The sequence below is a fragment of the Littorina saxatilis genome, linkage group LG7 (assembly GCF_037325665.1).
Source record: "Littorina saxatilis isolate snail1 linkage group LG7, US_GU_Lsax_2.0, whole genome shotgun sequence".
Classification (NCBI taxonomy): domain Eukaryota; kingdom Metazoa; phylum Mollusca; class Gastropoda; order Littorinimorpha; family Littorinidae; genus Littorina; species Littorina saxatilis.
Genome location: NC_090251.1, coordinates 48,461,361 through 48,485,598, shown reverse-complemented (window position 1 = coordinate 48,485,598; position 24,238 = coordinate 48,461,361). Strand labels below are relative to the sequence as shown.

Genomic DNA, 24,238 nt, shown 5'->3' with positions numbered 1-24,238 from the left:
ACGGAATTTTCAATTCTCATCCTTGAAATCAGATGCAGAGACAAACCGCACTAAAAACATGAAGCTATGGAAGATACCTATCAAAAATTCAACAACATGTTAGTGTTGTTGTTCTTAACGCCGACGCAGCTGCTTATTTCAAATGTAAATGATTTCTAGGTCACCTTGACACAGACAGACGCAACGTGAAACGGAAGAGATTTCGATCTGGCCTGTATCATGTATGCATTATTTATGTCACGGTAACAAACATCATTGGCTGACGTCATAGAAAACATGTCAGCCCTCCCACGTTGTAGATATATCACAACACTGGATTTTGGAGCTGCAGTCAATCAACTTTTGCCCAAAGTTATCACGTTTTGATAATGAAATATGTATCTACACTACTCGTCATAAAAAAACTATTGTGTAATTTAGTGTCTGCAAATTTGCTTTCGCGGGTGTCCTAGGTCTCCTGTACACTACACAAACACTAATTAATGAATAATGAAACTTTTTGTTTCATACGGTAGAGGAATCAATTACCTTTCTGGCAATATACTTGGTTTTAATATAACTGGCCGCACCACAAAGATCTACAGCTTTAATATGTGTGTACAGGTGTTTTTTTATGACGAGTAGTGTAGAAGTCTGAAAACAAGTTTAGACAACAACCACACCTTGCGCATCATTCTAAAGTTTAGATTTTACTCTTGGTTTACACATAGCAAGGGATCCGCATGTGGTCAAGGCTACATGGGTTGTTATATTAATGTTGGGTTCCAGTGGATTCAATATTACTAGACTGATATTTTAATTTTCAAAGAGGCATTTTAAACCATGGAGGTGAAAAAAACGGAAGAAGAAAAAAGCCGTTTCCGAATACTTTCCTGGCCTGCAGAGAAAGAATTCGGAATCAGTACTTGCACAGACTGATTTTTCTCATTCTTTGAAAGGGCATATCAATCTTGGAGTCTTGTATCTGGAGTCTTGAGCCTAAACGGCAAGGAACTACACGTATCACAACAATAGAGTTAACACCAAATAACAAAATGCTAGAATCAAGATGGAGTATTATGCAACTTACACCAGTGATCGTGTCAGGCGAAGGACACTGACTTTCACATTTTCACCTCTCCCATACAGTCTCACTCAGTCGAACTGAAGTCACCGAATACAGCAAAACACACACAAAAGAACAGACATGCAGTCACTGGGCTCAATGCCTGTGTGCAATTTGAGTAATGCATACGTCTCATCGGTGATCTTGAAGGCTCATGACTGTCTATCATGAATATGTCTCATCAGTGATCTTGAAGGCTCATGGTTGTCTATCATGAATATGTCTCATCAGTGATCTTGAAGGCTCATGGTTGTCTATCATGAATATGTCTCATCAGTGATCTTGAAGGCTCATGGTTGTCTATCATGAATATGTCTCATCAGTGATCTTGAAGGCTCATGACTGTCTATCATGAATATGTCTCATCAGTGATCTTGAAGGCTCAGAATTGTCTATCGTGTTGACAGAGTTAAGGTTAGGGTTGGCACTTTGACAACTCCTCAGCAGCCCTCTAACTAGCACTGACCTTTACAAATAATCTGTTGTTTTCAACCATAGCCCGTTTCGGGTCACACCTCGGCGACCGTAGCCTGGGATGGAAACTGGCCGCCACGGCTTGATGACGGCACTTGAAAACAAAGGATTGACAATGATACTGTCGGCTGCACAGACCGGGAATCACTTGTGCAAAGTGTAAGGTATCATTACCAAACATCGATGCTGCTTCCAACTACACTGAGGAACCCAGTTCCACTTATTGTGTCAAGAATCAAACAACAAGAATGTTCGTTAATGGAGCGTTTCATTTTGAATAAAACAAGACACGAAAAACATACGTTTCCTTAACTAACATTTTTGCTTTTTGATTCTGGATTTTGGAACGTACGTAGGCTGTTCTGAAAGTCCTTAGAATCTCATATTGTCGCACAGCTCACCGTTAATTTGATCGCGCCGTTTTCTCGAAGGAGCCTTCCAAAGCTGCGATACATTTTTGACATTCTGTAGAAATACCTTTCGTAGCAGTCTATCTATCCCTGGATTACTCTATCAAAGTGTTCCAGCCTGTTTCTATATCCATGATGCAGGGTTCCTGCATGGCAAAGCTGATACAATTCAATGAGTTTTCAAGGACATTTCCAGGACCAAAAAATGCTTTTCAAGGACATGATTTTCCCCAAATTAATGCCGCAAAGCACCAAGTTTACCTTCAGTTTTTCAAGTCTGCAAACTATTAGTCATTCCGTAGTTGTTTCCCTTGCCAACTTCCGGGAAGGGAAGCAACTACAGGTGACTAGTAATAGTTAGTTCGTCTGCTTTCGTTTTCACTCGATCTTTTATTCTCCCAAAATGTGTGTACTGTATTTGAGGAAAAAAAAGGGGGTTGCATTTTTTTAAAAATAAGACAAGCTGCTGACGAAATGTATAGGCAACAATTTGGAAAAATCAATTACTTTTCAATGACTATTTAACAAAACTCTATTTTCAAGCACTTTTCAAGGCCTGGAAAAGGTTTTCCAATTTTCAAGGAGTTTTGCAGGGTTCAAGGACTCTGTACGAACCCTGATGATGGATTCTAGGCTATAATGCCTTTCGAGTCTGGGGAAGGCAATGTAGGGCCTCTTTCACAAAGCTGTGGATGCGATGAAACAGCTACGAAGCCGAATCAACTGTACCTTCACAGACACGAACGGGTTCAGTGACAAAGACTGCGTCCTGCTACCCTCCTTCCCTTCCTGTGCACCTCTGTCACCCACGTTCCTCTCTCGGCCATTCTGCAGGACTGGCTCCATGACAGACGGAACGAACGAAAAGAAGAAGAATAAGAAGACGGAATGGGCTGTTGAAGGTTGCCCACTCTCCATCCTCTCCCCGGCACCCTCTGGCTCTGTCACCCATCGGGTATCCCACTTTTTGTTTTGTTTTTTTCATTCCGCACAACAGACTGCACTTCGGCAGACCAAAGCTTCAGAATCTGCTGACGGCTGTAACATTCCTTTTCTAGGCAAGGACCGTCGCAACAGCCAAGATAACGAACGAGAAGAAGAAGAATAAGAAGACGGAATGGGCTGTTGAAGGTTGCCCACTCTCCATCCTCTCCCCGGCACCCTCTACCATCCGGTTTCCCCCTTTTCTCCCGGTATCCCCTTTTCCCCCCGGTATCCCACTTTTTTTTAGTCATTCTGCAAAACAGACTTCGTATCAGTAGACCAGAGCTGCTGCTGCTGGCTGTATCATTCATTCTCCGTCGCTACAGCAAAGACAACGAACGAGAAGAAGAGGAAGAGATCCTCAAAAGAAGTTACCCCCTGGGCCAAGGTTGGCATGTCTGCAGTCTGTAATGAACATGTGAAGTAACAGAGACGCGACCTAGGCCATAGAACTGCAGATAAATATGTACATTTCTGAGTGAAGTTTTCATTCACAACATTTTGGGACGAAACGTGGACACATATCCCAGTGAAGTTGTCATCCACAACATTTTGGGACGAAATGTGGACAAATAACGCTTATATATCAAGCGTCCGTGATTGTCATAATATACATAATTATCCACAGTCAGTGTTGTAGTTATCACGTGCGCTTGTTGTGTAAGTGTTTATTTCTCTATCTATATCAAGTTCATTAAGCAAACGTCACTCAAAGCAGGCTGCACGTTTTGCTTTTTGGCTTCTCAGTCCGTGAGTCTTTACGGCGACTGTCCGAGCTGTTACGACCTTGACCCTGCTTGATGATTCCGCTTCCAATCTTGGACGAGCGGTTACTTCCGTTTCCGGTGATGGATCCCTTACTGCTGTCGAAGCCACAGTTCTTGACAGGTGAGCACGGTTCCTGCACGTCGGAGGTGGGAGCGGGGTACACGAGGCGAGACTTGTCGTTGTTGTTCACCGTAGTACCGAGCGGGCTCGTCGTTGTGCCGCCGTGGTTGTGCTGGTTGCTGTTGGAATGGTCACTGTTGTGCGTCTGCTGCAGTGGTTCGTGCTGCACGTGGGCTTTCTGCTCCACGCCGTTGCCTTGGTGACAGTGCGTGTTGCTCACGTGCTGGTTCTTGTCACGTGGAGGTGACGTCACCACCGTCCACACTTCCGGCTGCCTGGTGGTCTCGCCTTGGGGCGGCGTACAGGACCCCGAACGCGTGGGTGGGACCGCCTGCATCGGTTTTGTCAAAGACTGTGACGCAAGGAGTGCCGTCACGCCCAACCCCTGCGAAGAGGAACCCCCACCACCACCACCACCGGCCACACCGTCCCCGTTGTTATTCCTCACGCCAGACCCTCTACTCCCCCTCCGCGCCGACTCCGCGACCAGACTCCCACCGTGGGAAGGGGAGTCGTGGGGAGTGCCCCCAGGGGACAGCGTGTGGGCGGCGTCAGCGTTGAGATCGTCGAAGGAGACCGGGGAGTACACGGGCCTGTGCGGAACGATGTCTCCAGTCCCGTACGTCTCCAGCATGTGCTGCTGCTTCTCCCTCTCCATCAGCTGCGCGAAGGGGCACGTGGGCATCTTCTCCGGGTCATCGTCTCGCCCCAGCAGCCAGTACGTCTTCATGGACCCCTTGCCCTGCAGAGAGAAGAAAAGCGTAAGAAAAGGAAATCATAATTAAAGCGAAACTCCCCTGCATCAAACAGTCTCAAATGGCCTCAAGAGGTACACAGTCCGGGTGTTATGTCACCACACACCACACACCATGGCTATCTTAAAATCAGTCTTTGAATGTTAATTGTTTTAAACTTCAAACAATTTCTTTGGGCAATCTTTCGATACTGAACATTGTTCATGCACTCTGGCTTTCTATTTTGTTCGTCCTACTTTTCTGCCCATGATAGCGGTGAAACTTTAACGCATTAGCTACATTACAGATTTGAATACCTATTCGCACGCGTTTCGTCTACAAGCGTTACAGAAAACTGCTAGCACTTAAAAACAACAAAAAGAAGTCGATGATTAGAATTTGAACTCTCAGTGACGCAGAGGAGTTTGCATAAGGAAACAAATCCCTAATTTACATTAATTTAATTAATTAGAAAAGTTTTATTAGATTGTATAAGTGTGTGTGTGTGTGTGTGTGTGTGTGTGTGTGTGTGTGTGTGTCGGTGAGTGTGCGCGCGCGCGTTGTGTGTGAGTCGGGGCCAGTGTGTTTTTCTTGCATTCCACAATCCTCCAAATTTGCAAATAAGCCGTTCGACAAGTGGGCTTTGTACGCGCTAGGAGGGCAACTTAGGGATTGAAATTTGGAGCTATCAGCGTCAATTACTCTCGCGAAGTTTTGATTTTTGTTCTCCTCTGGGAATTGAACGCCACGCGCTGTGAAGTGGAAAGCGAAGTAATCCATTTTCTAGCGTGAGGTTTGTATTGGGCTTAGGTAATGCGACACATCAGCTTTCAAGGGCACGCGGACCAGAGTCGATTAAAGCCAAAAACAAATCACACAAATAGCTTAATTCAACACTTCTGATGTCGTGAATCAATGTGACCAATTGATCTGTTTATTTTCGAAACCTTTTTAATTAATCTCTTGAAGCAAAAGACGGGAATTGCATCGGTTAACCTTTGCCGGATGCCGCTTTTGACTACACACTCCCGACGATGCGGGTTTGTCTGAACCCATACATTTGAAAGAGGGTTTTTACCGTTTATTCCTCTAACGACGATGCGGGTTTGTCTGAACCCATACATTTGAAAGAGGGTTTTTACCGTTTATTCCTCTAACGACGATGCGGGTTTGTCTGAACCCATACATTTGAAAGAGGGTTTTTACCGTTTATTTCTCTAACGACGGGGTGGGTTCAGGGAAACACACAGCGCTACTTCAGTGGTTGCATCGAGTTTCTCCCTTCACCGACCTCTTGCAGGGGAGGGAGAGGGGGAGGGAGAGGGCCCGGGAGGGAGAGACTGAGAGAGACTGAGAGACTAAGAAAGAGAGAGAGAGAGAGAGAGAGAGAGACTAAGAAAGAGAGAGAGAGAGACTAAGAAAGAGAGAGAGACTAAGAAAGAGAGAGAGAGACTAAGAAAGAGAGAGAGAGAGACTAAGAAAGAGAGAGAGAGAGTCTAAGAAGGAGAGTGAGAGACTAAGAAAGAGAGAGAGAGAGACTAAGAAAGAGAGAGAGGGAGACTAAGAAAGAGAGAGAGAGAGAGTAAGAAAGAGAGAGAGACTAAGAAAGAGAGAGAGAGAGACTAAGAAAGAGAGAGAGAGAGAGAGAGTCTAAGAAAGACAGTGAGAGACTAAGAAAGAGAGAGAGAGAGAGACTAAGAAAGAGAGAGAGGGAGACTAAGAAAGAGAGAGAGAGAGACTAAGAAAGAGAGAGAGACTAAGAAAGAGAGAGAGAGAGAGACTAAGAAAGAGAGAGAGACTAAGAAAGAGACAGAGAGACTAAGAAAGAGAGAGAGACTAAGAAAGAGATAGAGAGAGAGAGACTAAGAAAGAGAGAGAGAGACTAAGAAAGAGAGAGAGAGAGAGAGACTAAGAGAGAGAAAGAGAGACTAAGAAAGAGAGAGAGACTAAGAGAGAGAGAGACTAAGAAAGAGAGAGAGACTAAGAGAGAGAGAGACTAAGAGAGAGAGAGACTAAGAAAGAGAGAGAGAGAGAGACTAAGAAAGAGAGAGAGAGACTAAGAGAGAGAGAGAGAGACTAAGAAAGAGAGAGAGAGACTAAGAAAGAGAGAGAGAGAGACTAAAAAAGAGAGAGAGAGACTAAGAAAGAGAGAGAGAGAGAGACTAAGAGAGAGAAAGAGAGACTAAGAAAGAGAGAGAGACTAAGAGAGAGAGAGAGAGAGAGAGAGAGAGAGAGAGAGAGAGAGAGAGAGACTAAGAAAGAGAGAGAGAGACTAAGAGAGAGAGAGAGAGAGACTAAGAAAGAGAGAGAGAGAGACTAAGAAAGAGAGAGAGAGAGACTAAAAAAGAGAGAGAGAGACTAAGAAAGAGAGAGAGAGAGAGAGACTAAGAGAGAGAAAGAGAGACTAAGAAAGAGAGAGAGACTAAGAGAGAGAGAGAGAGAGAGAGAGACTGAGAAAGAGAGAGAGAGACTAAGAAAGAGAGAGAGAGACTAAGAAAGAGAGAGAGAGACTAAGAAAGAGAGAGAGGGAGAGACTAAGAAAGAGAGAGAGAGAGACTAAGAAAGAGAGAGAGAGAGACTAAGAAAGAGAGAGAGACTAAGAAAGAGAGAGAGAGACTAAGAAAGAGAGAGAGAGAGACTAAGAAAGAGAGAGAGAGACTAAGAAAGAGAGAGAGAGAGAGAGACTAAGAAAGAGAGAGAGAGAGACTAAGAAAGAGAGACAGAGAGACTAAGAGAGAGAGACAGAGAGAGAGAGACTAAGAAAGAGAGAGAGAGACTAAGAAAGAGAGAGAGAGACTAAGAAAGAGAGAGAGAGACTAAAAAAGAGAGAGAGAGACTAAGACAGAGAGAGAGAGAGACTAAGAAAGAGAGAGAGAAAGAGAGACTAAGAAAGAGAGAGAGACTAAGAGAGAGAGAGAGACTAAGAAAGAGAGAGAGAGACTAAGAGAGAGAGAGAGAGACTAAGAAAGAGAGAGAGAGAGAGACTAAAAAAGAGAGAGAGAGAGACTAAGAAAGAGAGAGAGAGACTAAGAAAGAGAGAGAGCGAGAGACTAAGAAAGAGAGAGAGAGAGACTAAGAGAGAGAGAGACTAAGAGAGAGAGAGAGAGACTAAGAAAGAGAGAGAGAGACTAAGAAAGAGAGACAGAGAGAGAGACTAAGAGAGAGAGACAGAGAGAGAGACTAAGAGAGAGAGACAGAGAGAGAGAGACAGAGAGAGAGACAGAGAGAGAGACAGACAGAGAGAGAGACAGAGACAGACAGTCAGATAGACAGACAGTCAGATAGACGGATAGACAGACAGACAGACAGACAGAGCAACTGACAACAGACATACAGACAGAGAGATACGGACAGACAAACAGAGAGACAGACAGTCTCTTGGAGACAAACAGGCAGACAGACACTGTTCCGCCGCTTTGGTAATTATGGGTGTAGCAGAACCCGCGCCGTCGGCAGAGGGATAGTTACAATCACTACTACTCTTTAAAAGTATGGGTATGTGTGAACCCAGGAAGCACGGCAAAGGTTAAGGCAATGTTGATGATGATAAAATCGTTTATTTAACGTCACTCCGGCTAAGGCAATGTAACACAACAAACTGTATTAAGGGCCAATGGACCAAAGGTAAATCAAGGTGTCTAAGAACAAGTCGAGGTAGATAGATACCTTAATTCGACACATCTGACGTATCAAATTAGGTTGATCAATTGTTCTCTCCGCTTTCGAAACTTGAATCGTATCATGTAAGGGCTATGTGAAGCATCAACTTACAAGGGCAGATTGACGAATGTTAGTCAACGCTGTCCAGGAAAAAACAAAAAAACAAAACAACGAATAACGTAATTCGAGGCATCTCATGTCTTGAATTCATTTGATTTATTGTTCTGTCCACTTAATCTGTCGAAGTACAAGTATTAGCAGGGGATTTGTAAAGGACAAAGGGAATCTGGCCTTCCAACGGCATCAGGGACTTAAGTTAGATCAAACTGGCCTAATAGTGGAATTACGGGAGCTAAAGGGGTAGGCTACCACTAATTGCAACAAAAATAAAATCAGCACAGACTGGTAGATAAAGTGTCCTTTAGTACCCAGTTCAAAATCTAAGCCCTGAGGTAATGGAATAAGTGAGTTATCGGATCAGAAAAGTCATGCAATCACACGGAACAAGCAGATTTGACTGGTTTGGCCTGCCGTCGCAAAGCCGGAAGTTTATGCGCGCCATGCACTCAAAGTCTAGTCGAACGTGCTTCGCGTGGCCACATGCAAAAAGGTGAGTAATCGATAATCTTTACGTTTTTATTCGTCCTTTAACATTTTTACCACTTCATTTTCTCGGCTGCATGTGTAGAATGCTAGCGCTAGTTCTTTATTTATGCCATACGAATGCATTGGAAAGAAAAAAGCCTGATATGCAGACGACCTAGCTTCGCTAAAAGTTCGTCTGCTTCCAGACAGCACAACATGAGTCTAAAACTTGTTTTACCGTTTCAAACGTGCAGATAATCTTTGCAGTTGATATGCTCAGCATCACAAATACAATTATGAAGTTAGATTAGAAAAAAAAAGTATATTATACTCAAAGACCGTGCGAATTGTTGATCGTGCTTCCAGTATGTATGGTAGGCGAATGCTGTCAAAAATAACCTTCCTGTTGCACTGTTCGGTGATGTTTTATTTATGTTTTTATGTTATTGTCGCCATTGCTGACACTTTAGGCACTTCTCTGATGGAATGCTATCTCGATAGCCTTTATTTGATGCGTAAATCATTAATGTTATCATTTTTTTCTACAGTCACCTGCTTTCTGAGCGAAAACCTTGCTCTACACCAGTGACCACTGCGAATGAGACAAGAATGAGGTAGGTTTGACATATCAGCAATTTCTATTAAAGGCTAAAAAAAAAAAAGTTTTCATAAAAAAGGCTTAATAAAACAAATCCCGTATATATTATATTTTCAATAAATCATGTTTCAGTGGAACCCCCTTTCTTAAGACCAACAAAATAATCTGAGAAAACCAGGTCTTAAAATGGAGGGTCTTAATAAGGGTGTTTCACTGTATTCAAGATATTATATAATAAAATATGCTGTACTCCTTAAAGACAAAATTAATTAGCGTCTGGACAATTATACACACAGTGTCAATCCAACTGCTTTATTTAAGTTTATGTTATGAATGTATTTTTTTCCAGATCATGGAGCAGTTGTGTATCCTGTGTGGAGGCAGCCTTTATTCAGTGGAGCAGATCGTCATTCCGCAACAGAAGGGAAGAGACACCATACACAGAGTCAGTACCCAGCGTGGTGATTGAATTGTTGTTGCAGAGGGGTAGGCTGTGCATGTATGTTGTCGCAGTTCATATACGAACAAGCACAACATAGCAGCCTACCTTCGTGGGAAAAAAGATGAAGATACTGCTGCAAATTTGAACCAAGGACTGCGGTCAAAGAATCAGCCCTTTGATTTCAGGAAATGTTGTTTATTTTGTGGCATGCATGCAGAACTTGTTTCAAAACGAGGTCCAACAGTACTTCCTGTTCGCACTTTAGATTTTCAGAAGACCGTCTATAGAATCTGTGCTGAAAGAGCAGACGAATGGCCTGAAAAGGTAAAAGGCAAGATAGAATTCGTCTCGGACCTTCCAGCAGCTGATGCTTTGTACCACCAATCATGCAGCACCAATTTTAGAACAAAAAGGAAACTTCCAAAGTGCTTTGCATCAGACACTGACAACAAAAGACCAAAACAAGGAAGACCAGTCGATGAAAAAAGAGCAGAAGCGTTCAGAAAAGTTGTCAATTATCTGCAAAAAAACGATACAGAAGTCACCATCATCGACCTCATCAGAAAAATGAAAGAGTTTACATGTGGTGACTGTTATAGTCACTCAAAGATGAAAGAAGAATTAAAGAAACATTTTGGTAATGAAATTATCATCACAGAAATGGATGGGAAAGCAAACGTGGTAACATTTCAGAGGACTACATGGTCTATTCTTCATTCCTTTTATTCGACACCTGAGACGACCGACGAAGAAACTCAAAAAGACAACATCATCAGAGCTGCTGCTGAACTTATCAAAAGTGACATTAAGAAGATAAACACCAGCAGAAAAGAATACCCAAGTCCAGACAGCACTTTCTCAATTACAGCAAACCTTGATTTTGTGCCAAAATCCTTGCAAACTTTCCTCGGAGAGATCTTCAGTGGAAAGGACACTGATGTGAAGGTTGCTTCAATCGGCCAAGCAATTATGCAAGCAGCTCGCCCAAGAATTTTAATTGCTCCACTGCAGATTGGTCTTGGAGTTCAGATGCACCACTGTTTTGGTTCTGTACTCCCTTGGATTCAGCTCCTCTTACAGAGAAGTAAAGACGGACGAAATGAGTGCGGCTGCCACCCAGGAGATAATCGTGCCAGCCACAGATGAACATTTCATGCAGTACATGGCAGACAATGTCGATCATAACACTGGAACAATTGATGGCCTGAATACCTTCCATGGAATGGGCATGATTGCTTCCATAACCCCGTTCATCAAAAATAGGTCGTCCATCGCTCTGAAAACAGAGGTTAGGCTGGAGGAGGTCATGAAAAAAGCCCGTGTCAAAATCAGTTTCTACGATGAGAGATGTGAAGGCCTGGCAAGTCTCACCTATGAGAAGTTAAGGACAGTCCTAGTTGAAGACCCTACCAAAGAAGTTGAAGTCCTATGGAAGTCAGCATGGCTGCTCAGTCCTCAGAGACCGTTCTGGTCAGGAGTAATGCAGGCCGTCCACAATGGTGACTTTCCAGGTCAGTCATCTATTGTCTTCTTGTCGATGATTGATCTCAAACCCAGTGACAAAACTTGTATCTATTCAACGCTGTTGTTTCTTTCTGCTGAAGCTAGGTGATACAACAAAACCCCTGTAGTCACCTTTTGATCAGCCCCTGTGGTGGAAGGCCCTCAGCATCATATCAGCAGAAGCAGCTTTCAGTGAGCTACGTTCTGTAGTTCTTCGGCTTGGTCCCTTCCACATGGAGATGAGTTTTCTCGCTTGTATAGGACATCTCATGGCGGAAACTGGCCTGTACGATGCACTATGCACTGTGTATGCCCCAAATGCTGCCAAAGCACATCGGACCTACCAGCAGCACCAGCAGCTCTTCTGAAAGTGATTCGGTGTGCATGCAAGACTGACTGTGACACAAGAAGATGCAGCTGTCGTAAACACGGACTCGTTTATTCGCCTGGGTGTGGAGAGTGTCGTGGTGCCAGTTGCTCCAATTCCCCGTCCAACTTTACTGAATAAGGCGAGGCATATTGAGAAGCAGAGGTGAGAGAATATAAAAGAGTGTGCGTGTGCTTGAAAGCACATGCGTGTGTATTTTTCTCTGTCTCTGTGTGTGTGTGTGTGTGTATGTTTGTGTGTGTGTGTGAGTGTGTGTGTGTGTGTGTGTGTGTGTGTGTGTGTGTGTGTGTGTGTGTGTGTGTGTGTGTGTGTTTATGCGAAAAAGCACTCGGATTCTATTTTCAACGCGTTTTGTGTCAACTACTGCCGTCATAGATATTAAATAGCTGCATTTCTGAGTCCTCTGAGCCGAGATCTTTCTAACGAGATGCAACATGATAGGCTTATCTTGGAGAACAAAACAGTGTCTTCTTCCACTAATGTATGACGTCACTAATATGCAAATTTCTCGATTGTGCCGATAGTTTGAAACTTAGATTTTGCACTGGGCACTAACCAGACTGTTTTGAGAACATTCCCGCAAAAAAAATTTTTGTTGCAAAAACTGGTGGGTTGAAGCATGATTTTTGGCACGGTAACCGCACTATAAAAAGTGTGTACATTTAAAAGCTTGTCCATTACAACACAGTGGACGACTCTTAATATGATCAACTGTATTGTCCGCTGGCCATATTCGTGAAATCTCTTAAAAGTGCTGGGCAGATGTAGGAGTCAACTTATACAAGCGTGATCGGGTGATTTTAAATGACACTGACAGCAGAAGAGCACAAAGATTAATTAAAAAAACCACCACTTTTCTTTTGTTCCTCTCTAATCGCGATATTAAAAAAAAATGTTACCTTTTTTTTTTTTTTTTTTTTTTTGGGGGGGGGGGGGGGGGGGGTTCTTCACCTACTTTGTAAAGTCTCCAGGTTGGCGGTCGAACAAAATACTGTTTGTTTGTTTGATTGTTTGATTGTTTGTGCTTGTTTGTTTGTTTGTTTGTTTGTTGTATCTGTTTCTTCTTTCTTCTTGCTTGCTTGCTTTGGGTTGCCGAGCCTAAGCGTTTTCAGTGACCGAGGAAAACAACAAGACCATCACACTCGTCAATAAGACATAGAACAAAACAAAAAGCCATCCTCTACGTCAAGACGAGGCCTAGCTTTCATCACTACTGAAACTATCACAGCGTCACGTCACTCAGATTTCGGCACGTGCACTCAGCTTTATGTGACCCTTGCACCAATTGGAAAGCCATGTGCTGGACATCACAAGTCCATTACGGAGTGGAACCCTTATCACTGCTCCGCCCTCAAACTCTGCGCGCTAGGACGGCTTCATTTCGTGTCCAGAAACTTTGACCATCGGTACACTGAGAGAGCATAATTTGCTGGGGATCACTGCTCGACCTCAGACCAAACTGATTTATTAATTAATTTATTCATCTGATAATTTGTGTTTCTTTTTTAAATTTATGTATGTATTTATCTTGCGTCTTGAAATTTTGCGAGCAGAAACGCTACTTTCGAATCATCCTTTTAAGACCTTGAAGAATCTAAGAAAATCAGACCTTAAAGTCCGACCTCCTCTACAAAACTTTCTCTACTGTAGTTCCACAGCCTTTCTCAGCTAAGCTGTCACCACAAGACCTCGTGCTAGCGGTGGTTTGTTTAGCGGAGTCAATTAGGCGTTTATAGTAGTGCCAAGACTGTTTGTTTATCTAGCGCACCCATGCTATCGCCGACTTCTGACAGTAGGGAAAGTTTTGTAGAGGAGGTCGGGCTTTAAACGTCTCTTGATTAGCTGTCCTGCTAAACTTACAATGTGCAAGGGGTATATGGTTAGACAATACATTCAAAATGAGCGCTATAATTATGTGTTTGGCGAAGAAAGAAAGCTTTACTGCTGAGACACGTGTACGTTAAAAATAACAACATGCGGTCGGAATGTGTATTGTAAAAAACAATTATAAAAACTACAAGGGCGGACGGGTGTGTAGTAATAATACTATCCACACACTTACATACTTTTTCTTTTGACTGATATTTATTGTTGTTGTTGTTGTTGTTCTTCTTCTTCTTCTTCGTTCATGGGCTTTGACTCCCACGTTCACTCATGTTTTTAGCACCGGTGGATTTTTACGTGTATGACCGTTTATACCCCGCCATTGAGGCAGCATACGCCGATTTCGGGGGAGATTTCTTGTTCAATTCATTACACTACCGATCTTCGCATTTTTTTCTTGGACAATAATACGACGACACAGACCCTTTCACCACAAAACTGACCCCGGGCCAAATTCCAACCTGACCAGCTGCCGTGGGGGTCAGTGTTGGAGCAGACAGAAATGGCAATCTGATGAGCTCGTCACTAACTCTCTGGTCCCCCGAAGGATACGCATATCCTACCCAACGATCTTTGCTCAACCCCCACCAACCCCCTTTGCCCTCCCTCCCTCCCTCCCCACCCCCACCAGACACCCCTCCCTCCAATCTAGGCCGGGGAACTGATTCCTATGACGGCTTACTAGCGCCAAAACTAAAAAAATTGTAATTTTCACGCGTTAATTACTAATTTTCATGTGCCTCGTGACTGTGGAGGTTCAATGCGCACGCGCGACTGTTACACCGGCCAGAGCGAAACATCCTTCGATTCGATACTTTTCTGGTCCATAGTTCTTTAATCCGATGCAATTTAACAATAAGAGTTGAGCGCATGTGTAGATAACCGTGACATACAGCTGTCTGTCTGATAACTTGTTGAATAACGAATTCTATCTAAAGATATTTGTGAAAGTGTGTGAGTCTAGACCGCGAACAGAGCCGTCTGCCAGTGGTCGGACCTTCAGGACACGGCCGGCCAGACGCTATTTTTCCTCTCTCGATTCGAATATTTTCGGATCGATTGTCCTTCACTAATACACTACAAAGCAGATGTATGAGTGTAGTAGTGGAAATAAATATGAGGTACGACTGTCTGCCCGACAACTTGTCGAATAAGGAATTTTGTCATGATTTTCACGAGTTTTCATTCACAAGCACCTGGGAAATAAATCTTATGTTCACCAGGCAATAAATCCCCGGTTACCATAGTTGCAGGAAGCAGGTTATACACGGATAATCAAAAGCAAACCCAATAGAAACGCTCGGGGATTCTTCGCCTCTTTTCATTGGTGTTTCCCCAGACGACACGACACTGCTTTGCAAAGTTCCAAAAACCAGAGACATGTATGTCTCTGCAAAAACGAACTGGCAAACTGGCAAAAGTAAACAAAAAACAAAACTACTTCATGAAAGGTCATACATTCATCAAAAACAAATGAAACCTAGCGATATGTTTTGTCTTCTTACAGAGTCATGGAGTGCGTGTATCTGTGTTTCGATACACAGACGTTCGGAGAAACACGAACGTCAAGTTCAAGTAAAACGACCCCTGACACACACATTTTGACCCGTGCACAAGACGTTGTATCGATAAACGAAGCACAAATAAGAAACAATAATAAAAGCAAAGAAAATAGCAACAAGATATGCAAACATCTAACAAAGCCGAGCAAGCAGAATGACAGGTCTAATGAAAAACAAAGAGGTAGGCCTACTGAGTCGGAAATAAGATCGCGATTCTTTCCTTCGCTGCACGACGCAAATCTTCTGTGACCTTTGACCAAACGTAGCTTCCACATTCGATCACTCAGCTTAATATTTACAACAGAAAGCCGAGGGGGTTGAATACCGAGATGAACCTACAGAACTGTGCATCCTCAAACCTGACATATTCATCCCAACATTTAATGAACTCAAAAACACAGAAAGTTGCTTTCACACGCCAGCTTTGATTGCCAGTGGTTATCAAACCGGGACTCGTGTGGTTATCAGCACGGGACCCGTGTTTCAAGGCATGGCTCCCTGGGTTGATTCTGCACTTGTTTTCTCACTACCAAAATGATGACAAAAACGATGTTTGGTGGTTTGTTGACAGACCAGCTTTTTTGTCGGTCCTCGGGGGGCATAACGACTTTTGTGTTATATTTATTGACCGCACCGCGGCCTTCGGCCTTGGTCAATAAATATGAAACAAAAGACGATATGCTCCCCCTCGGACCGACAAAAAAGCAGGTCTGTCAACAACCCATCAAACATCTTATAATATTGAAAGATATATGTGAAAGTGTGAGACCACAGCCGATCAAAAGTCCGTCTGCTAAAAACATCTTCGAATCGAAAGTTTTCGGGGTCGATTATTCTTTTCTAAGATTCCAAAAACAACATTTAAAGGAAAGCGCTATTGCAGAAAACTGTGACATGCATCTTCACGTCGGATAACTTGCTCGATAAGGCCTTCTATTAAAATATATTTCAGAAATTGTGTGAGAGTGATGTTTGACGGACGTTGTAGCCTCTCAGTGCGGACTCTAAAGTCCGACTAACAGTAGTCCGAAAACGAGGCAAAAATGAAAATTAGTAATTAACAATGTTAATGACTAATTTTCACGTGATAATGATAACCCTAGGTTTTGGCACTAGTAAGCCGTCATAGATTCCATCTGATGGCAAAGGGTTCCTCCCGTCTCATTTCCGCTAAAAGTCTGTCATTGATTCTCAGTGTTATGCGCGCGGGGTTTTATCGGCAATTTGTTGAAATGCGGGCAGTGAGGAGGAAAAGCATTCTGGTGAGAGGTTAGGGCGTGGGGGAGGGGAGAGGGCGTGGAATAGAGACACCGAGAGGGTGTATGGTGGATTAGTGCGGAGTCAGTTTGTAAAATTGGCATTGTGAAACACTTTTTTTCTTCAAGTTTTGTGCTGTTGTTGAAACGTCGTTGTTTCTGTACACAAGAAAGTGCAGGCTAGGTAAGGTACAATTAAAATGTTGTAAGTAAAAGCAATGATAGGGTGGAATCGAAGCATTATGTGTGTGCGCGTGCGTGTGCATGTGTGTGGGTGTGTGTGTGTGTGTGTGTGCGCGTGCGTGTGTGTGCGTGTTTGTGTGTGTGTGTGTGTGTGTGTGTGTGTGTGTGTGTGTGTGTGTGTGTGTGTGTGTGTTCGTTCGCCAAGTGTGCGTAAACGTGTTACGTTATAGGTAACTTGGTACAATTAAAATGTTGTAAATAAAAGCAATGAGAGGGTGGAAAAGAAGCATTATGTGTGTGCGCGTGCGTGCGTGCGTGCGCATGTGTGTGTGTGTGTGTGTGTGCAAGTGTGCGCGTTCGCCAAGTGTGCGTAAACGTGTGTGCGTGCGTACACGTGTGTGTGTGTGTGTGTATGCGCGCGTCAGGGCACAAGCGCATGTGTGCACAACAACCACTTGAACCAAGTGCCGACTTTAGTACAATTATCCACTCAACGCGGAGCATGTACCGTGTCTTTATAGCCGCTCTGTCTCAGGCTGGGTCGAACAGTCGGTGACAACCGGTGTCTTTTTATGACGACATCGTTTAGTACAAAACGTGGCGGACCTCAAACAGAAATGACCTTTGACAGTATTCCGCTCTTTCCGCTATCAGCCATTAACTGTTGTTTTTTTCACATAAAAAGAAATTATATGCAAGGAAGTGGGAGCGAACAATTAGTGGAACGAGACTAGCCTAAACATTGCATTCAGAAATATACGCTATCGCCGCTCTAGCCTTAGGAAGTAAGGTGAATAAAAAGTCAGAGCACTTGAAATGTTTTAAGTGGACTGATAGGAAATGGCAGAGGGAGAAAATTGTTCCATTGCATGCAGGGTCGATGATAGGTATAGGCTGGGAAATGACTAGTATCTGATCCAGGAAGTCAGAAAGTCTCTCTCTCTCTCTCTCTCTCTCTCTCTCTCTCTCTCTCTCTCTCTCTCTCTCTCTCTCTCTCTCTCTCTCTCTCTCTCTCTCTCTCAAAACCACATTCTGCACTGGAAACGGGGCCCCTCGCAAAGCGCTGTACCGTGAGACACTTCACCCTAGCCAACAGGGCACCAGCCGACTGGCATGCAATCTAAAGTATGCCAGCCTGCCTCGCCAACCGGAGCAGCAGAGCCTTGGACAATGCAGGACTCTTCTGGAATCCCCAACGTTGGTGCCGGTTCAACGCAGGACTCTTCTGGAATCCCCAACATTGGTGCCGGGGTCGGACCAAAGAGTGTATCCCTACGGAAAGAGGGGGCACTGTTTTCTCTGCGCTACTGATAATTATGGGAATAGTACAAGCTAATGCAGAGAGTGTCACTATTTCTGCAATAAGTGTGTGAAAATGTTTGCCAACGAAAGCAAAATAACTGAGCAGTTTATAATTATTTCTTTCAGACAGAGCTCATTCCTTTCAACCTCTCATTGTTTTCAATTATAACTTCAAAAATGTGATCGAAATTCGGCTTTCTGTTCATGCTGCCGCTGATTTCGTGTGTGTATCTGCATGTACCGCATTTACTGAAAAGTTGCTGAGCTGTATGATTTCTCTTTTACACCCAGTGTGTAAGGAAAATATTAAATACATTGACCTTTTTCCCGACAAACAGATAACTACAGCCTTTACTTGTATGTAGATTGGTGTTTTCCCTTTTTATTGATAAAATTTTTTATACCCTTCTCGGAACGGCTTTCGCAATTCATGTCCACCCACAGGCGCCGGACTATTCTGAATAACAGAGACTGCTCAAAGACCAACAGCAGACAATGATGAACTCGAACTGCCTGATTCTGTGTTGCCTTTATCATTGCAACTCGGCTGCATGATCACATTCCTGCATTTGTCATGTAAATTCTTGCAACCCCGGGTACAAAAACAAAACCAGAAAATGACGCCACAGTTTAAAAAAAAACATGGCTTTAATTTAAAGTAGCAGCATTAACACTAAATGTTTGTTATAATGCAGTAAAACTATTACATATCTGATTATCCTTGTTCACCTATTTCCTCTCCTCTACCCCTGTGCGTGTATTGTATGTGCCTCTTGTTTTGTGGACTGGGCATATGAGCTGCGCCTTCGGCTCTCAGTGTCAAGTTCCCAAAGGCCGAGGGGAAGAGTGTTTAACTAACCGTATCAAGCACACGCTTATCGTGCATTCCGAACGCGTGTACTGGGTGACTGACAGGGGCTCAAGTTCTCCCTAGACTTGACGGCAAACCTCTGCAGCCCTGCAGAGAGAAATTCTCTCCAGAGTCTGCGGAGTTGTCAGCGTTTTGAAACTTGATCATCTGCTACCGACGGTGGGAAACTGAGTTTCTTGACCGCAGTATGGCAGGTCAAAATAACACACTGGGACCGAAGCGGCGGTGGATGCCGACATGGTTGCTGCACAAACGGCCAGCTAAGCCACACCTCCTACTGGCACGTGCTATGACTGAGTCTGAACTGTACTTGCGATAGTGATGCCAGGGGCCGGTGTGACGATTTCATCTTTCGCCCGTGTTCATATTTCCCCCTCGATATATACTCAAGACTGAAATGTTGTTTCCTGGTAAAATTAAGAAGTGAAATTATTTATGGACGAAAAGCATGTCAGTTTCTTGCATGTGAAGAAAATTGGTGGTAAAATTTAATAGATTTCACCCCCAAAATCGATTTCTTCGAAAACGTGTACCGAGTGGTTACGTCCCTTGAATAAGAAGGAAAACATTTTAGGATGAATCACATTTCTAAGTTAAATACAAACAAATTGGTTGGACAAATATGACCCCATGAATGTAAGGTACACATAGTCGCTCATCAGTACTATCGAAGTTTTTTTGTTTTGTTCAGTGTGGAGTTTATACTAGATCAACTAGGCCGAGAACTGAAATATGACCACGGCGAAAGATGAAATCGTCACACCGGCCCCGAACCTACAACATCGTTACGGCTTGACCGAGTAAAGCGTTGCCACGGAGCAAGGAGGAATAGAAGAGTGACGGTCTGTTTTTGTTTTCGGCTACTTAGATAACTATCCAAAAGACTGTTTTATTTTGTTTTTGTAAAGAAAACACACTGGTCGTACTGTTTCCAGTATGTGAAAACTATTTCACAGGCGCTCATGCAGTATTTGAAGAGATACAGACAGCAAATAAGATTATACATGCAGACAGAAACTCACAGATTTATCTTCATACATTTGCTTTATGAACATATCATTAGTGAGAAAATACACAAACAATCAGTGATGTTTTATACATGACGCAATTAACTACTCACTGATCACTCTCTCTCTCTCTCTCTCTCTCTCTCTCTCTCTCTCTCTCTCTCTCTCTCTCTCTCTCTCTCTCTCTCTCTCTCTCTCTCTCTCTCTCTCTCTCTCTCTCTCTCTCTCTTGTCCGTACGTGTTATTCTTGTTAGTTTTCTTCACGTGTGCAAATCTCCTCTTGATCAGAAAATCAGCAAACAGATATGCAGGGCAATCCCAAGGGCAGACTACCAGATTGGTACATAGTTTGCTCGCGCTATTTCTCCCCCTTCATTTATAACTGCCCCTTCTTTTTTGTCTGGTTCGTCTCACTTTTCCCCCCTGATTTCTATTTTTGGTGTGTGTCTCGTGACTGGTGTCTTTGTGCAGGCATGTGAAATTACTTGCAGAGTTCCATTTCACTGGTAAAAGAGAGAGAGAGAGAGAGAGAGAGAGAGAGAGAGAGAGAGAGAGAGAGAGAGAGAGAGACAATGACAATGACAATGACAATTCTTTATTTTACGAGGGTAACAGAATAAGCATTGGTATACTTTTTTGCATCTGGCCCTCGCCCTAAAGAGGGACTAAATCTACTATAAAAACTACTACTACTACTACTACTACAGAGAGAGGGAGAGAGAGAGAGAGCGGTAGTGAGACGGAGATGCAGAGAGAGAGAGAAAGAGAGAGAGAGAGAGAGAGAGAGAGAGAGAGAGACTGAGAGAGAGAGAGAGAGAGAAGCAGATAGACAGACAGACAGACAGACAGACAGACAGACAGACAGAGAGGGGGGATGTGTAGGAGGTACCACAACCTACTTGATGGTCCTCATAATTATAAACTTGTGCATAGTTAGTGAGTTGTTGCTTTTTGGGTCCAGCGGACTTCTACAGTGGCAGTCGACAAACACAAATAATCCACACAAAAATGAGACTGAAAATTAGTGATCTAAAGAAAGACTTAGTTGAGCGACACCTTGCGGAAAACAGCGTATGCGACTGTGGTGATGGAACAGAAACTGCAACACACTTTTTACTAGAATGCCGTTTACACTTAGCTGCAAGAAACAACACAATCAACAAACTAACCAACAACCTCATACACACAGATATTCTACTTCATGGAAACCCCTCCTTGCAAACAAAAATTAACAAAAAAATCTTTTTAACAGTACAGGAATTTATTGGACAGTCCGGCCGTTTCGAACAGATAAACATGTAAAGTGAAAGCACAATCGATACGTCTACTTGTCTCTCCCTCTCTCTCTCTCTCTCTCCCTCTCTCTCTCTCTCTCTCTCTCTCTCTCTCTCTCTCTCTCTCTCTCTCTCTCTCTCTCTCTCTCTCTCTCTCTCTCTCACTCTCCCCCTCTCTCTCACTCTCCCCCTCCCTCCCTCGCTCCCTCCCTCTCTATCTCTTACTCGCTAATACCATAAATATTATATATGTATTCTTTGTTTTTGTTTTGATGTACAATTTTCATTCAATTTTCTTTTCATGTTTGCTTGCTTTTCATTTAAACTGTACAATAGCCGCCATTTATATGTATTTTTCTAGAAAACTGTAAACACCACTATAAGCATTATGCTTGTTGTTGTTTACTCAATATGCGTTTCTTTGTAAATAATGCACAAACGTTGAATAAAACAGTTTAAACCATAGGCCAAATCAGGACCCCAAACTTGTGCATGGTGGTCCTCCTTTTGTTTGAAATGTTTTAATATGTTGACCTCTTGACTAAGGGATTGCTCGGCACCTTTCAAACCGTTGAGCAACCTTTAAAAATGAATAAACTGGGGAGTGCACATTTTTTTGCACTGTTCCTTCTGTAATAATTGAGTGCCCATGGCCCGACTAGAGGCTTTGGAACAAAAAGTGTACTGGGACTTGAGCATAGTGTTTCAGCCAAAGATCTGTTTCAGCTGCGATTGAGTCAGGACGGGCGCAGTGGCGGGGTGGTAAGACGTCGGCCTCATAATCGGAAAGTCGTGAGTTCGAATCCCGGCCGCGGCCGCCTGGTGAGTGAAGGGTGGAGATTGTTCCGATCTCCCAGGTCAACTTATGTGCAACTTATCCCCCTTCGTGTGTACACGCAAGCACAAGACCAAGTGCGCACGGAAAAGATCCTGTAATCCATGTCAGAGTTCGGTGGGTTATAGAAACACGAAAATACCCAGCATTCTTCCCCCGAAATCGGCGTATTCTGCCCGAATGGCGGGGCAAAAACGGTAATACACGTAAAAACCCACTCATTCAAAAACATGAGTTTCAGCCCATGAACGAAGAAGAAGAAGATGAAGCTGCGATTTAGTCAAACGTAGTCAGACCGACAAGCAATCATAAGTGCACACGCATCAACGCATACAGTCCAACAAGAGAGTAAATTCCAGTTACCTTGACCTCAATCTCTCCTCGCAGTTCCAGTTTGAAGGGAAAGTCCCATAGTCTTTCTCTCGTCGTTTCGCTGATATGGATCTTCATGGCCTGAAGCAAAACAAAAATGATAAGATCATCCACTAGTTCTAAGTTATGTCCACACTCAGGCTATCAATCAGCACAATATATAGAAATGAGGTGACGAGGTATAACGATGATATAATTCGTAACGCCGTACGTGTTTCAAGGTCAGTTCAAGGTCACGATCAGGTCAGTCATATATCAAGGTCATATCCAAATTTTCAAAGGTAGACTCTCAAATGCATTTCCAACACAACTGGTATACTTAGTTTCACTTAACTTGTGCATCTATTTACTAATCACAGGGTAAAAGATCACATCCCTATCTGCCCATATACATATATGTGGACATAATTTCGAATCAAAGTTCAGAGCACGAGTCAAAGCGCATTTTCCTTGCTAGATCTGAGGGAGGGGGGAGGGGTTTCACGAGGCCCCCCCCCCCCCCTCCCCCTGTTACCAGGTAAATGTACCTTTTTTTCCCCCGAAGGAGAGATCCCGAATACCCATTTCAAATGCTGATTTTTAACAGCATTTTTCTTTTTGGACGGTGGGGGGGGGGGGGGGGGGGTAACTTGTGTGCTCAAATACCCTCGCCTGGCCAATCACCATGTACTCGTGCTTCATTTTGTAAAGGCTGTCCTTCATTGAGCACGAAGTCGACTTCGCGAAGTTGGTTTTTTTTTTAGAAAAACTCAGTGCTAAAGCTGAATAATTATGTCCTGCGGCCACATTCGTGGTATACTTCGCGTAGTTGACTTCGCCCAGTTAAAGGACAGGCTTTAGCCCCTCCTTCCTATACGCTAGGTCCAGCCCTCATTCTGGTGTTTATGGTCCAAGGACAAACTTCAGTGTCGGACCCTGGTGGTGGGCTGGTGCACAACTCCGTGCGACTACAAACGTCAGTTCCGGTTCAAGGATGCAATTATTTTCATATTTACACCCCCGGTATAGGGGTGTGTATAGGTTTCGGTCGATGTGTTTGTTTGTTTGTTTGTTTGTGTTCGCATATAGATCTCAAGAATGAACGGACCGATCGTCACCAAACTTGGTGAACAGGTTCTATACATTCCTGAGACGGTCCTTACAAAAATTGGGACCAGTCAAACACACGGTTAGGGAGTTATTGGTGGATTAAGATTCTACAAGGACTTATAGAGGGACATATTAATGGTCAAAGGGAAATAACCACACTTGTTAGCAGTGCCTGTTCAGTTGGTGGCAGTGAGAATGGTAAGGACGGGGGTGTTTTTCCTACCTCGGAGGAATTTCTTGTTTAGATTCGGTTTTGAGTTTAATTACCCCAGGCGCACTCTTATTCAAGTGAAGAAACTCGGTCTGTGCTTAATCTTAGCTACCGTAACGCACTTGGAATTGCAGCTTTACACAAAGTAGTTTTAATGCATTCTCATACAAATAAAGGTCAGAACAGTACATTTCTGATACAGTTAAAAGATGAGGTATATGTCGTACTGATGTCTTTGCTAGTGCATTCATCGACTCAGCATTCAAAGAACAAGTATTAAACATCTAAAGGACATTCATACAAATCTCAAGGTTATTACCAATTACGTCTTCAGCTAATTAAGTGGGGAAATTGACAAAGCGTATGAAGCGACTATTTACATTTCTCGTCAAAATGGATAATTTGTTTTAGTGTAGTTCGAGGCCCTTGGGAGAATCATAACTTAAGTCCTGAAAGAAATTCATAAAAAAAACCCGAGCTGGTAATTGCCATCGCGGGTTCAACGGAATAAATGCCGTTCAATCAAATAACCTATCATTTTGGCTTTCAATGGTTTATACAACATTTCCGTCGGTGAATCCCGAACACAGCGTACTTAACATAACTTCTTGTCCATAAAAG

At 43.3% G+C, this 24,238-nt stretch overlaps 1 protein-coding gene across 1 annotated transcript; it reads right to left on the bottom strand.

Moving 5' to 3' along the window:
* Positions 1–3,376: 3,376 nt before the first annotated feature.
* Positions 3,377–22,398, bottom strand: LOC138970373 (uncharacterized; the record flags this gene model as incomplete). Its single annotated transcript, XM_070342831.1, is given in 2 exon segments — positions 3,377–4,603; positions 22,309–22,398. Coding segments are annotated over 2 exon segments (1,011 nt in total), but the record flags the coding sequence as incomplete, so codon positions are not given.
* Positions 22,399–24,238: the final 1,840 nt, after the last annotated feature.